Consider the following 15,698-nt stretch of genomic DNA (forward strand, 5'->3'; position numbering starts at 1 on the left):
CGGTACACTGTTAATTATAGGAAAACATCCTACAGGAATGTGTGAGCATTGTCAGGAAGCTGAAAGAGTAGAACATATACTTACAACGTGCAGGAAATTTGCACAGGAAAGAGAAATGATAACAGTTAAAAAAAATAGGATGGGTAGAAAATACATTAAAAGGGACATTCTACCAGAAACGTACATTTTCTATCCCCAAAAAAAAAAAAAAAAAGTATTATTAACCTTCAACTTTAACCCTGACTTTAACAAAGGAGATAGTGAATAATTGTAAATTATTGAAATCCCACCTCGGCACATAATAATTTTTGAATAATAAGCATTTTAATATGCAGTTACTCTTTAAAATGTCAGGCTCCGTCACAGACATGGCTGATAATGTAAGTGTGTTAAAGAATATGCTCTCTTCTGCACAAATATCATCATTTTAATGAGGATCTGTCCCTTATTGAAGGAAACATATAATTCATTAAAAAAAACACAGCTATCAGGCTGATTTTGCTTGTTTTGTGGGCTCTTAGATAAAGAATGACCATCAGGTTCACATAATGTTGTTGAATAAGGGGCTTTTGGGGTAAAGTTTGTTACCAACGCATTATTGTAAATATATAATCCAGTCTTTACTATCACTATATACCCATTTCAATAATTGTTATAATCAAAATAGCCATTTTTGGACTAAAATATACTTTGTGACAGGACTGACCGTGGTGTGACAGGGTTGACAATGTTGTGACAGGACTGACATTTTTTCCATCAAGCATTACGAATTACATTAAAATGACCAGATTTTCTCTGAAAAACTAAAAAAAAACAAAATGTTTATAATTTGTAGTAATATACTAAAAATCTGTATTTAAATAGTGGATAAGTCTTTATTAATAAAATTAATCAAACACAATTAACAATGGGAAAAGATAGTCTCGATTTTAAAGAGTAAACAGTATTTTAATTCTCTAATAGGCCTATTATGAGCCACTTTAAACCTGTGTAGGCTACAAGTAAAATTCATTAGTATATCCTATATATGTTGTCATATATCTTTACCCAGATTCCTTATTGAATCAGTAACTTAAGAGCTGTATAATAGAAGAAACAATACACACAGCACACTTGTCTTTGGTATTATTGTATTAATTAATATTGTTGTACAAAACCATTTTTTAACAGTTGAATCTTTTTTATTTAAAAATGGAATAATGATGAGCAAGTAGCAACACATAAAGCACATTTTTAAATGAGTTCAAGATATATTCTTTAAATCATTAACTATTAAAGGGACAGTAAGTATCTAGTGGTGAATTTGTATTTTGTGAATTTTGCAATCAAACTAATTTTGCTCTGAAATTGAATCTGAATTGAAATTAGGCGTTTATTAAAAATAAATAAATAAACAAATGTTAGCAGTAGTCAACATATTCATCTGCAATGAAACAAGAAGATTACCTGTGGTATTCACTACAAACAAGCAATGTATCAGGCCCCGTCACAGAATGTCAGGCCCTGTCACAGTGAAATGTGACAGAGCCTGACGTGACAGGGCCTGACAGTCAGACATTTTAACAGCTATAACTCAGCTATTTAGCATGCTAGCATAAAAACTGACAACATTTCAGAGAGTATTTACACAAAAGATTTAATTTGTTCCAAATCTAAACCTATTGACATACATTTTCTGGGACATTATTGCGTGACAGGAACTGACGTAGTAGCTCGACCTCAGGTAAAAACATGCAGAAAGGCTTAAAATTACAAAATTCAAGGACAGAAATTACCTCTGGTTGGTGTCAGTGTGTGATGAGAGGCAAATGAGGTCACTTCCTGTGATTTGGGACCTTAAAGACATATCACACCCTTTTCTTGGAATCTTTTATGCAAGTGTGACAGGGCATGACAGAAACCCGGGGACACTTCTAAAAAATCTATTTATTTATTAATAATTCATTTTACTGAAGATTTTAATCGAATAATACAAATTATAACATCTTAAATGTGCTATGGTATTGTTTTTTCTATGAATTTCAAATGTATAATTATTATTTATATGATGTATAGAATTGAGATTTGACCTGGGACAGTACATTTTAGGGGTTCTTAATTTTAAAAACTGTTTTTTAAACAAAAATAAAAAACAATTTAATCAAATACATAACATATTCTGTTGTAAAACCCTCTAAATTAATTCACTGTATGACAGTTTTGGGAAATATGTGGATTACACCAGTTTTATAAAACAATAGTAGTGCCAGGACAGCAAATGTACGTTTCTGGTAGAATGTCCCAAAAAGTTTATTGGGGTATGGAGAGAGTGCGGAGGGTAGGAAATGGTTATTTGTTTTTTTGAGGATAACTGGATTAGATAGGCGGATTTAGTATGAATGGGAAAAAAAAGGATAAATAAAACCGAAAGGTGGCAGTAATGCAACTCAAAGGATGCCAGCTGCTGGAAAAATCCAAAAGAAGAAGAAGAAGAAGACGAAGAAGAAGAAGGTTTCGTTTTGAGTTAGTAGTGAGTGAGTGAGTGACCACGGGCAGCACATCGTAGATATTTCTGAAGTGCATAGTTGTCTTCTGTGCCGTTATCTGTGTGCGTTCAGAGACACGTGAGTACCCTGGTCTTATACAGTGCTCTGCATAAGTTTAGACACCCATGCTAAAGTTGACTAAAAAGAGGAATAAAAAAACCTTTGAAAATTGAACTTAATGCCTTAATTTAAAAAATTAGGCAAAATCCAACCTTTAAGGACACCAATTTTCTTTGTGAATGAATAATGTATCGTAAATAAATAAATGTTCTTCCTTAAAATACAGGGTGTATAAGTTTGGACACCCCTTAAATTCCCATAGAGGCAGGCAGATTTTTATTTTTAAAGGCCAGTTACTTCATGGATCCAGGATACTATGCATCCTGATAAAGTTCCCTTGGCCTTTGGAATTAAAATAGCCCCACATCATGTGAAGAATGCTGTACACAGAGTGTGTGATGATGACATTTCCTTTGCAAACGTCGTTGCTGGGGCAACGCAGCAGAACAGGAAACCACCAGCCCTGCATGAGATGACGGAAGCTGAAATGCTCGAGCTTGTGCGGAAGATCAGCATCAGTGACTACTAAATGTTATGCCATTAGATTTGCTTTTTAGAGCTATGCTGCATGGTGCTAAGAAAACTATTTTAAAGGCAGAACCTGAGTTCAAAGGAACTCAAGACTATATAAGACTCAAACAAAGGAAGATTTATTGCTCTTCCTTGCAACCAGCAACCTGGTACGCCAGCTTTACCAGGCGCAAGAAGCAAGCTATCTTTAGCTATTTTTTACATCTGTTAGTTAGTACTCATCTATAATCGGTAACAAGTATCCTTATCATTTGATTATTTTAATAAAGTTTGTTAAACATTTTTCATAATCATCTGTCTGGACCTTGGATTTTTTGAGTACCGTCTTCTTCTGCCTGGGACAGGAAATCTTTTGCTGAAGGAGACGCACACGTGGGGTGAGCATTCTTTCTGTTGAAAGTATTATTACCATGTGTGTTGATTTGATCATATAGCCTAGCCAAAGAGGCAGCATGTAACAGAGTGATGTTATATTGCGAAAAAGGTTTTAAGGAGTACCTCAAAAGACAGACTTATAATACTTGTGATATATCTATTATTTTTATAGTAGATTATTATCTTGTATAGACTGATCGTCTAACTCCTTAAGGTCACGACTAAAGGATAGGCTCTTTAGTTACCGCAAGATTATTTCTATAAACTCTGATGAGGATTTGGGAATAATTGGGAACGGCATTAATCGTGAACCATTACAATCATCACATAGCCTTCACCATACCTAGAGATTGGCATGGGGTACTTTCCACAAGATCATCTCTCAATGCAAATCAAACTAGCTTTTAGGCTAACTGAAATAAAACCATGCCAATCTCTAGGTATGGTGAAGGCTATGTGATGATGTGCGGCTATTTTAATTCCAGAGGCCAAGGGAACTTTATCAGGATGCATAGTATCCAAAAAGAAAGAAAAAAAAACTTAAAAATAAAAATCTGCCTGCCTCTATGGGAATTTAACATAGGGGTGTCCAGACTTATGCACCCTGTATTTTAAGGAAGAACATTTATTTATTTACGATACATTATTCAGTCACAAAGAAAATTGGTGTCCTTAAAGGTTGGATTTTTCCTAATTTTTTAAATTAAGGCATTAAGTTCAGTTTCCAAAAGATGATTTTTTTTATTCCTCTTTTTAGTCAACTTAAGTATGGGTGTCTAAACTTATGCATAGCACTGTATGTTGTAAGGGAAATTTTACATTTAGATGTGTTTTTTACTTTCAGATGTGTGCAACTTGTGTTAACGTTGAACGTTTATTTTTACTCATAAGCATTTAAAGAAATATAATCATATAAGCTTGCAGGAACAAAATGTTTTGGGTAGCAAAGAGACTATGAGTACTCAAGTGACCTTTTGTACTTCAAATGTCCTATTGTTGTACTTCAAGTGTGAAAAGTATGTGCGCAGCTTTGATAGAAATAGAGATAAGCAAAATGTGTGAATTTGAGCAGCAGCTAAAAACAGGAACTTGTATGTAGGCGTGATATTGTTCTGTCTAGATAGAATTTATGTTGAACAAAGATGTTGCCTTTTAAGGTAACTAAGGCGATCTTTTGAGACAACCAGGATGTGTTTTGTGTATATAAGCTGGCAAAAAGCAGAAGTCGGGGCCTTCTCATATCAGATGCGCTCTGTATGTGAATGTCAATTTCTTGCAAGAAATAAAGCTGATCTTTGTTAACCTTTGAGATATCCTACTGTCTTACAATTATTGATAAAAGTTGAGAAAAGAATTTCCACGACAATGTGTATTTTGGTGCCTTAGGTTTTTTACTTGAAAGGAAAGTTGTACTAATCAGGCTACCATTTACTAGCTTTACTTATTGCATCATACTATATACTCACGAAGACAGATAATCATCTGCTGGCTGTCAATGAATCCATTGAAGAGCATTAGAGTATTGGATTGCATTCTTACCGATGCACCAGTGGTCACCTATACTCACCTAGCTACAGTTACAGTCCTAGCTATCAAGTCACCATTACAGACATAAGTGGTTGTTTCACCAGTGCTTGATTAAAATGATTTAAAAATCTAAATGTTATTAAGCTGTAATTTTAATAGATTTTAGAATATTAAACTAATTTTAAATGCATAGCAATGATTTATTAAAGGAAAAGATACTGCTAAATGTTTTACATTGAACCTATGATGAGCCACGTGAGACATTAAATCAATAATAAATATGAATAGTGTTTTACTCTTGGAACAATAGTGCTTTGTGGTGATCTTTATCTGATCATTTTCAGTTTCTGCGCATATAAAATGTTATTATTTTAATTGAGAAAACCACTTTTATGATCCCAGACTAAGGTTAGCCTACAATTTAAATTTCTGGATTGTTTTGAAATAAAGTTTTTAAGAGTAATATAAAGTGATGTGTTTATTTCAAAGTGAATTCATTTTTTCAGATTACATGATTTGTCAGTGTATTTTACAGTTCTTTAAAGTAGGTAATGCAGAATAGGTGTTCATATTTCACTCTCTTAGTGTTCATGTTGTAACTCTGTGTCGTCGGTGTTGCGAGAGGCAACACTCTTGAAAGTGTCGAACTAATACTTAGAGGGTTGTTCCCATATTTACACTTTTAAAGTGTTGAAATTATGTACATTGGTGTTGATTTCCGGATTTCAAATTTACTGTGTAGTGATTAATGTAGTTATTATAAGATCAAACTATATATTTAGATTGATTTGGACATTATGCTGCTGTAATCTGTAGTGGTTGAGGAAGATGAGTGTCATTGTTTTGTGTTATTGATGTTTTATCCATGTCATATTGTGAAAGATTACAGTATTGTCTTTCAATAGAGCAGTTTAACAGGCTTTTATCATGTATCCTGACTCAAGTAATGTGTTTCTAACAGCAAACACTCAGAATAAAGTGAGATGATCTGCTGATGATCCTGAATGGCTTGTTGAATGAGTGTTGATAGTCTGAGGCTCATCAATATTAACAGATCTGCTGAAAACACTCTTTATTTCATGACAATAGTTCCTGTTTTCACCTCATTTATTATGCTGATGTCTTCAGATCTCCTGTAAATTGACACTTAAAGCTCATTTCATTGGTGTCAACAGACTGAGGGGATTTGCTGGTTACTATAATGTACATTTATTTCTGTGTTTATGATGTTTAACTGTTTTTCTAACCATTATTCATATTTGGAAGAATTTAAATTAGTTATATTCTTTTATTTATTTCTAGATACCTGTATTTTAATGAAGAAACAGAATAATGTTAAGATTAGCAATACAAATAATGAATGGATTGTTATTTGTCACAGGGTTATTCGGTTGAGCTTTTGTTTCTGGTGTCCCACTTTCACATGCGTATGAATGGAAGTCAGTGGAAGGAAAAGTCTAGTGTGAACGGCCATTAATAATTAAAAACGTTTTTAGTAAAATAAATATCAGTCTCAAAGTTGGTGTCAAAATATGGCAACAATGGGATTTGTCCCTGGATTCAGATTCGATAATGTTTTAAAAATAATTGGAAGAAAAATGTCCCTCGTTCAAGGAAATTTTCAAGTGTCAGTTAGTATAAAAACAAACTCAGTAACTGATATATTTTTAATTTTGGGCAGATCAGTGAAGCTCCTCCCACACCAATTGCATCATCAACGAAGCTCCTCCCACATCAGTCACATGCTCAGTGAAGCTCCTCCCACATCAGTCACATGGTCAGTGAAGCTCCTCCCACATCAATTATCCAATAAATGCTGTAAATTCCCATCAGCTACAAGTGAAGACGAGCATCAGAGCATCAGGAAGAGCTGAAATCTGCAAAGACTGAGTTTATTAAAGAGGACAGTGAGAACATGCGTGATCCAGAACCCTGCAGAATGAAACACACTGAAGATCCTGAAGAACAAAGAGGTTGGTGTTTATTCTTCATTCATTCATGATGCTGAAGAACATTCATGTTAGAAACATTCAAGCACTTCATCACATTTAGATAAACAGTTAAACTATGAAATGGTACAGAATGTTCTTGGTTTTTCTTCAACAAATGGTCAGTAAAGGGAGGTTTGAGAAATTTTTATATTGATTATCAACATACTATTTTAACTGATAAATAAGGCAGCAAATTATCATAATATTTAAAACAGTTGTCTACGTTCTACTATTACTTTAGGGCTCACTTTCATGTCCTTTCAGTTTATATTTCTTTCAGTGTATTATTTTGATGTACTGAATTTTATTTAATACATTTTTCTTTCATGTCAGACCTGATGGAAGAGAGCGAGGAGAGTGAAGAACTGAGTGAAGTGGAGGAGGAGAGTGAAGAACTGAGTGAAGTGGAGGAGGAGAGTGAAGAACTGAGTGAAGAGGAGGAGGAGAGAGAAGAACTGAGTGAAGAGGAGGAGGAGAGTGAAGAACTGAGTGAAGTGGAGGAGGAGAGAGAAGAACTGAGTGAAGAGGAGGAGGAGAGTGAAGAACTGAGTGAAGTGAAGGAGGAACATCATGTCAAACCTGGAGAAAAACCTTTGAGTCGCTCAAAGACTAAAAAGACATTTTTAGAGAAAAGAAGAGACAAGAAATCTTTCACCTGCACTCAGTGTGGAAAGAGTTTCACAAGCAAATATGGTCTTGATGTTCACATGATGATTCACACCGGAGTGAAGCCGTTCTCGTGTGATCAGTGTGGACAGAGTTTTGCTTTTAAAAGTGACCTGAAGCTACACATGAGAGTTCACACTGGAGAGAAACCGTTTAAGTGTGATCAATGTGGGAAAGATTTCAGTCGATCATCATCCCTTAAAGGACACATGAGGATCCACACCGGAGAGAAGCCGTTCTCGTGTGATCAGTGCGGGAAAACATTTATCTATGTATCAGAGCTGAAGACACACCTGACAGTTCATACGAAGGAGAAGCCGCATTCATGTTCTGTGTGTGGAAAGAGTTTTTCACAGCGGGGTAATTTATATACACATCAGAAAATCCACACTGGTGTGAGAGAGTACATGTGCTTTGAGTGTGAGAAGACTTTTATTACAGCAAACTGTTTAAAACAGCACCAGAGGATCCACACTGGAGAAAAACCTTACAAGTGTTCACACTGTGACAAGAGATTCAGTCGATCAGCATATCTGAGGTCACATGAGAGGATCCACACTGGAGGGAAACCGTACACATGTGATCAGTGTGGACAGAGTTTTGCTCTTAAATGTACACTGAAGCGACACATGAGAGTTCACACTGGAGAGAAACCGTTTAAGTGTGATAAATGTGGGAAAGATTTCAGTCGATCTTCAAACCTTAAAGAACACATGAGGATCCACACCGGAGTGAAGCCGTTCTCATGTGATCAATGCGGCAAAACATTTCTTAGGTCATCAGAGCTGAAGTCACACCTGACAGTTCATACGAAGGAGAAGCCGCATTCATGTTCTGTGTGTGGAAAGAGTTTTTCACTGCTGTCTAATTTACATAAACATGAGAAAACTCACACTGGTGTAAAAGAGTACATGTGCTTTGAGTGTGAGAAGACTTTTATTACAGCGGGCAGTTTAAAACTGCACCAGAGAATTCACACTGGAGAAAAACCTTACAAGTGTTCACACTGTGACAAGAGATTCAGTCAGTCAGGACATCTGAAAATACATGAGAGGATCCACACTGGAGAAAATCCTTACAAGTGTTCACACTGTGGCAAGAGATTCAGTCGATCATCACATCTGAAATCACATGAGAGGATCCACACTGGAGAAAATCCTTACAAGTGTTCACACTGTGACAAGAGATTCAGTCACTCATCACAACGGAAATCACATGAGAGGATCCACACTGGTTGAAAATCCTTACAAGTGTTCACACTGTGGCAAGAGATTCAGTCGATCATCACATCTGAAATCACATGAGAGGATCCACACTGGAGAAAATCCTTACAAGTGTTCACACTGTGACAAGAGATTCAGTAACTCATCACATCTGAAAACACATGAGAGGATCCACACTAGTGTAACGACTGAGTGCGAATCAAACACAAATGAAGCTTCCAGGTGTTTTGTTCAAACATAACTCCACACAGGACTCAACATTCCAGAACTTAAATCACCAATCCAGAGCCATAAAATTAGGCGCCAGCCAGTCTCCGCTAACCAACGAAAACCCCCAGCTAAGAACTTTATGGCCATGCGGGCTTCAAAGAGATGAGCCCAACTAAAGGAAGAACGTGTCAATGTTAGATTGGTTCCAAAGACTGATTGGTTCAGAGATGGCTAAAGCTCTGTGCTCGATCAAGATAACAGCAGAGAAGCTGCTGGACTCCACACAGACACAAAGCAGACCCCAGTCTCCTTAAGGAGACCTATGAATGAAATCACTTCAAACCAAAGAGACTGAGACTTTGACTCACAAAAATACATAAAATTATCCCAGAACAATTGTCGATGGACTTATAATCAAACATCATGCAACTACATAATTCTGTTGTTTTTACAATATGTGGGCATGTCTAATATGCTTAGATCCCATATAATTCATGTAATTGTTGTAACTATTAGATGCTTGAATGAAAGTGTGTCGTGCTTCCTATCGGTACGATCGTATGTTCTTAATTCAAAAGATGGCTTGAGTGAAATCTGTGTGAAATGTTCCGTATTCTTATAATAGTAATATGTCTAAACTGTGGCCTCTTTCCTCTCAGCTAGAGCTTAGAGAGTAAGGAGAGCACAGATAAGCTTGATTTATGATAAGAGATGAAGAGAACGCCACCTCCTAAATTAAGCCAGTGTCTTAATTGGTCAGTTCTCTCTTAGGATGCTGGACAAACATGTGAGTTTAAAAATCTTAGACCCGAACAAAGTTTGCGCGCTCTCTCGGTGAAAGAATTTTCAACAAGATTGAAAAGGTGCGCGAAGGGAGAAGAGAACAGAAAGACAGTAACCATGTAGAAGCGCAGAGACAAAGAACCCAAATCAAGATCAGAAGAACGGGTTCAACAGCTGCATTCAAGCCATCTAACTACTCTCGTCTCAATTTCCTTTCTTTTCTTAGTTTCTTATTTTCCGTTGTGAGTCTCAGTTCTAAGTTAAGTTTTGTGACAAGATTTCGGCCCACGTTTCTTCTGCAAAGCCAGCTTCAACAAAGACTATCATTCATTCGCCAGCACACCACGTGATTGGCCGCCCCAGACATCTGTTCAAGCACGAGGACATCAACCAACGAACGCCGACAAAAGGGAATCCCTACGCAACACAAGCAAGTAACCTCCAGACCAAAAGCTGAACTGGTATATTGTATTGATTTAATAACCCACCTAAGAAGGGTTAAATTAATGATTGATGGTTCGTTCAGGTTATGTCTTATAAGTGCATAGAATCTTGGGATTTCATCATCTTACTCTTAAACTCACTCTTTCCTCACTCTCTTCCTTTCTGCAACTTGTGTGTGTGCGCGTGTGTTTGTGTTAGATATTAGTTTTAGTCTGTGTTAGAATAATCAATAAAGTATTGTATTTTTAAAGAGAAGTGTTACTTGTGTTATGTGCTTACATAATTAATGTCTTAAACTGCTGATCTAAGTTACCTTGTTAACTATAGTGTTTCACTATAGTTTGGATATTTATATCCGTTGAAGATTTACAGCCAGTTCAAATGAACCGCGAACGAGTCATTTGCTCGGTTGTAATAAGTGATTCTTTCGAATTCCCTATAAATTAATTAATAATCCCTTTGAGCTAAATTGACCAGTCAGAATCACTCTATTAACGCTACAGGGGACATAAGATTGAATATCTTGCCTTCAACACCTGACCCAGCTGTACTGCATGTCATGTGGTTTTCAATCAATTCAGACCAATTTCTCTCTCGTCTTTGCAGAGAATTATAAACAAGCTAAAACCCACTGGCTCCTCTCTTGATGTAATTCCTCCTCGCCTTGTTAAACATGTGAAAACCTTTTAGAATTTAATAAATGAATGTCTTGAATCAGGAACTGTACCTGATAATTTAAAACACGATTATTTAGCTATAGTCAGGTCCGAATCTTCAAGATTGTGTAACCCTGTAGGCATTTTTGAGGAAAAGTTGTTATACCACATTTTTAGAAAGTTCAATGTCTCCTGAATAAGGATCCACCGTATAACATTGAAATAAAGCCTGTTTTATGCTTCTGCGTCGATCTGCCGCCGTAGCTACGTCGTAGGCTGTGTGTAGCGCGCGTACCCTACGGCGTACCCTGGCGTGCACCTCTCCAAAAATGTAACAACGCGTCAATTCTACGCGGACACAAGCGCTGTGATTGGTCTGCCAGAACCCCTCCCTCGGGGTTTCACACGCTCCCTAGGTACGCGTCAACGCGGACAACGACACAGAAGTATAAATTAAAACCAACACGTTGCCTACGGCGTATAGGCTCCGGCGTAGGTCCGACGCAGAAGTATAATGAGGCCTTAAGGGTCCCATTTTCTTGTAATTGTTATTGAAACAATAGGTGCATTATTCACAGCCGAAACACTACAGGTGGATAGGGTAAAAATTTTAAGTTATAGATATCACCATAAAACCTTTCCAGTTTTTCACTTACATAGAGACAGACATTTTTTGTATTACAAGTTTTCTGAAATGTCATGTTTACATATGCAAATGAGGCATACCAGTATATGTATATAAATATATATATATATATATATATATATATATATATATATAATTTGAGGGGCAGGCATACCAGTACGCGGTTCTCCCTTTCGGGCTAGCCCTGTCTCCTCGCGTCTTCACGAAGGTTGTCGAGGCAGCCCTCGTTCCTCTCGACGACTCCGACTAGCTCACTCTCGAGACAAGGTTTGCGAACACAGGGACCTAGTGCTCCGGCACCTAGCTTGTCTGGGCCTTCGGGTCAACTGGGAGAAGAGCAAACTCTGCTCCGTGCAGAGGATCTCTTTTCTCGGTATGGAAATCGACTCGGTCGCCATGTGCGCGCAGCTTACGAGCGAGCGCGCGCGCAGTCACTGCTAACTTGCCTTCGTCAGTTCGAGGGCAAGAGTGCGGTTCCACTGAACCTATTTCAGAGGCTCCTGGGGCATATGGCATCCGCAGCCGCAGTAACGTCGCTCGGTTTGCTTCATATGAGACCGCTTCGCGATCAAGTCCCGAGGTGGGCATGGCAACACGGCACGCTCTGAGGCCCAGTGACTTCGACCTGCCGTCAGACCTTCACCCCGTGGACGAACCTCAGTTTTCTATGGGCTGGAGTGCCCATAGAACGAGTTTCCTGCCATGTTGTTATATCAACAGATGCCTCCACAATGGGCTGGGGCGCCATGTGCGCCATGCGCCATCAGCTGATTTGGGATCAGTTCGGGGACGCACAGGTAGATCTGTTTGCCTCCCACGACTCGTCCCACTGCAACCTGTTTTATTCTCTGACCGAGGGCACGCTCGGCACGGATGCACTGGCGCACAGCTGGCCGCGGGGCCTCTGCAAGTATGCGTTTCCCCCAGTGAGCCTTCTTGCGCAGACTTTGCGCAAGATCAGGGAGGACGAGGAGCAGGTAATTTTGGTTGCCCCGTATTGGCTCAACCGCACCTGGTTCCAAGAACTAGTACTCTTCGCGACAGCACCTCCCTGGCCAATTCCTCTGAGAAAGAACCTGCTTTCTCAGGGACGGGGCACCCTATGGCACCCTCGTCCCGATCTTTGAAATCTCCATGTGTGGTTCCTGGACGGGACGAGGCAGGTTTGAGTACCCTACCACCAGCGGTGGTGGCTACCATCACTACCGCTAGAGCATCGTCCACGAGACATGCCTATGCGTTGAAGTGGAACCTCTTCGTCAACTGGTGTTCTTCTAAACTTCAAGAACCCACGAAAGGCCCGATCAGTGTCGTGCTTTCCTTCCTGCAAGAAGGGTTGGAGCGAAGGCTGTCTCCCTCCACCCTGAAAGTGTATGGTGCCGCCATTGCCACACATCATGATGCAGTTGATGGTAAGTCCATTGGAAAGCACGACCTGATCATCAGTTTCCTGAGAGGAGCGAGGAGACTGAATCCTCCTCGCCCTCCTCTCGTTCCCTCTTGGGACCTCTCAGTGGTTTTAACTGCTCTGCAGAGTGCTCCCTTTGAGCCTCTGCAATCAGTGGAGATTAAGTTCCTGTCAATGAAGACAGTGCTCCTGGTTGCATTGGCCTCCATCAAGAGGGTAGGGGACCTGCAGGCATTTTCGGTTGACGAAGCGTTCCTGGAATTTGGACCGGCTAACTCTTACGTGATCCTGAGACCCCGGCCTGGATATGTGCCCAAGGTTCCCACCACACCCTTTCGAGACCAGGTGGTGAACCTGCAAGCGCTGCCCTTGGAGGAGGCAGACCCAGCCTTGGCACTGCTCTGTACAGTACCGTAGGTCGACCATGCCCCCTTGGTGTGACGGCCCACTCCACCCGGAGTGTGGCATCCTCTTGGGCTCTAGCGCATGGCGCCTCGCTAACAGACATCTGTAGAGCTGCAGGCTGGGCGACACCTAACACGGCCTCTGGGCGACCCCCACGTGTGTAGTCCACTGTAAGCCTCTCTGAGCATGTGTCTTTCCCTCGGCAAGCCACCTTGCCACCCCTGGGTTTGAAATATTCCACCTGCGGCTGGACACCCCAGTGATTCTCAATATGCAGCCCCCTGGGGTCATGTGTATTCCAAGTTCCCCCCTTCGGGCTAGGCATAATTGCATATTTCCACTGATATATGCTTCCCAGTGTACCTTGGCATAATTCCAGCAGCCATTAAAAACTGTCCCTTTCATGTTAATGTTGTTTTTTCATTGTTTACATGTTTAAATATTCTGAGAATGCATAGTTTAGTTATAATGTTTAATGTTTAAACTGCAATAAATGCATTAAAACTTTTTTTTTTCTTTTTTTTTGGCAGGCATTTTGTTTTTATTGTTTATGCCAAAACAGTGATGTTTACAACTTGTTATACGGCAGAAATGGATTCAGCACCTAAAAATCATATAGAAACAACACTTGAAGTACTTTTCCTCAAAAATGCCTACTGCATCTTATCCAGGGCTATTTATCTATTTTGGGACTCGACTACTAAGCCAAAATTGTGGAATATTCTGCCGGTTAGTTGTCACGTTTTGGGTTTGTTCATGTCATGTTTCCATGTCTGTCATGTGATTCCCTGTTTGTCATGTGATCCTGCCATGTGTCTTTTCTTTGTCTGATCATTGTTCACAGGTGTCTCTTGTCATTAGTCTGTGTATTTAAGCCCTCATGTTTGCCATCTGTCTTTGTCAAGTATTGTTTCTTACCACTTTCAAATAATGTGCATAAATGTGAATCTCTGAACATTCTTAAGTCATGCATAGATCCTGGCCATTTTGCGTTCAGATTTGGGATATGGAAGATTTTAGTCAACTGCCTTTTTTATTTGATATAATATTACTAATCTGGAATTAAAAATCCCAATAGTAACTGGGCTGCACATTTACATTATGGACCCCCTTTCTGTTCACATAATCCCCTTCATTGAGGCCTTGATGGTCTAGCCTATAGTCTATGGTACCAATCACGTTAGTGAAGCCTGAGTGACATATACTGTAATCGGCATGGTCATGATGATTGCATGATCTTCATAAAAAATGATGATAGCCTAAAAAAAAAACTGCTTTACAACATTGGGTCTTAAGTGGCTTGGAAATGCCACAAAAAACCTAAAACTGTTTTTTAAACCTAAAAGTGCCAGGTAAACTCCGAATGACACGACAGACAGCACTTTCCATCAAGTTCTCTGCATCTCAAATAGTGTAAAGGTAAGAGCCACTTGCAAATAATCTTAGGCAATGCAAACAGTTTGTGCTGTAGTTAAAGCCCGACTCCGACAAGTCGAAAATAAATGTGCGTTTCCAACAAATTAATAATATAAACGACAATCTCACGAGTCACGAGAAAAAATACATATCTCAGAAAGTGCACTATCGCGCTGCGCTGGACTTCCCGTATCAGCTCCGCTTATGAGCCGCAGTCTAATACTGTTTACATGAAATAAGCTCCCGAGCAGGTTTAAGCTTGCGCACCTGTTGCTATGACAGCAAGTCCAGGATGAGCGTCGAAGAACCAAACAATCCAAGATCATGCCAAATCGCCAACAATCAAATCCAGCTAACTGAGTTAGCGACGTGCGAAGAACGGACCCCGGGACTGTGTTTCTGCCTCTAACATAATAAAATCATATTCTAAACAATCAAATGCTTTGTAATAGTCAAAAAAGGTGCTAAAATATATAGGCTATCTAGCCTGGGTGCCAGCCCGAACCCCGCCCACAACATTTTTTGGTCGGGAAGTTCGGCCTGGACTCGCTCCATTGAGGAGCTATTATGCCCGAACAAAAATTGTTCGGACCAATCAAATTGTCAGGGCGGGCTTTATACGATGAAGGACAGATGAGCAACGGTAACGTAATCATCCACGTCACCAAAGAGCGCTTGATTTGAATTAGTTTACAACAAAAACGACTGCAGCTGGAGAATTGAGATTTCACGAGTTCACATTTACAAATAAGTCAGATAGAATAAATGCGTATATAAGATTTCACACAAATAAGTCGATAGAATATAAATGCGTATATGACGTGCTGTCCGA

The 15,698-nt window shown here is 39.2% G+C and overlaps 2 protein-coding genes across 3 annotated transcripts in view; both read left to right on the forward strand.

Annotated features, from left to right (window-relative positions):
• Positions 1–15,698, forward strand: part of LOC308700561 (CD276 antigen homolog) — a 1,553,888-nt gene that overhangs the window by 1,060,075 nt on the left and 478,115 nt on the right. The gene's annotated exons all lie outside the window — the stretch shown is intronic.
• Positions 2,506–10,582, forward strand: LOC308693952 (uncharacterized protein). Of its 2 annotated transcripts, none has more exons than XM_081371144.1 (3): positions 2,506–2,603; positions 6,700–6,991; positions 7,343–10,582. In XM_081371144.1, the coding sequence occupies exons 2-3, from the start codon at positions 6,934–6,936 to the stop codon at positions 8,911–8,913; spliced, it is 1,629 nt and encodes a 542-aa protein (XP_081227270.1). In that variant the 5' UTR covers positions 2,506–2,603; positions 6,700–6,933; the 3' UTR covers positions 8,914–10,582. The 2 variants fall into 2 exon arrangements, with proteins under 2 accessions (XP_081227270.1, XP_081227269.1); XM_081371143.1 differs by lacking the exon at positions 2,506–2,603 and adding an exon at positions 2,995–3,493.

Source organism: Scardinius erythrophthalmus, assembly GCF_964197995.2.
Source record: "Scardinius erythrophthalmus genome assembly, chromosome: 1".
NCBI lineage: Eukaryota > Metazoa > Chordata > Actinopteri > Cypriniformes > Leuciscidae > Scardinius > Scardinius erythrophthalmus.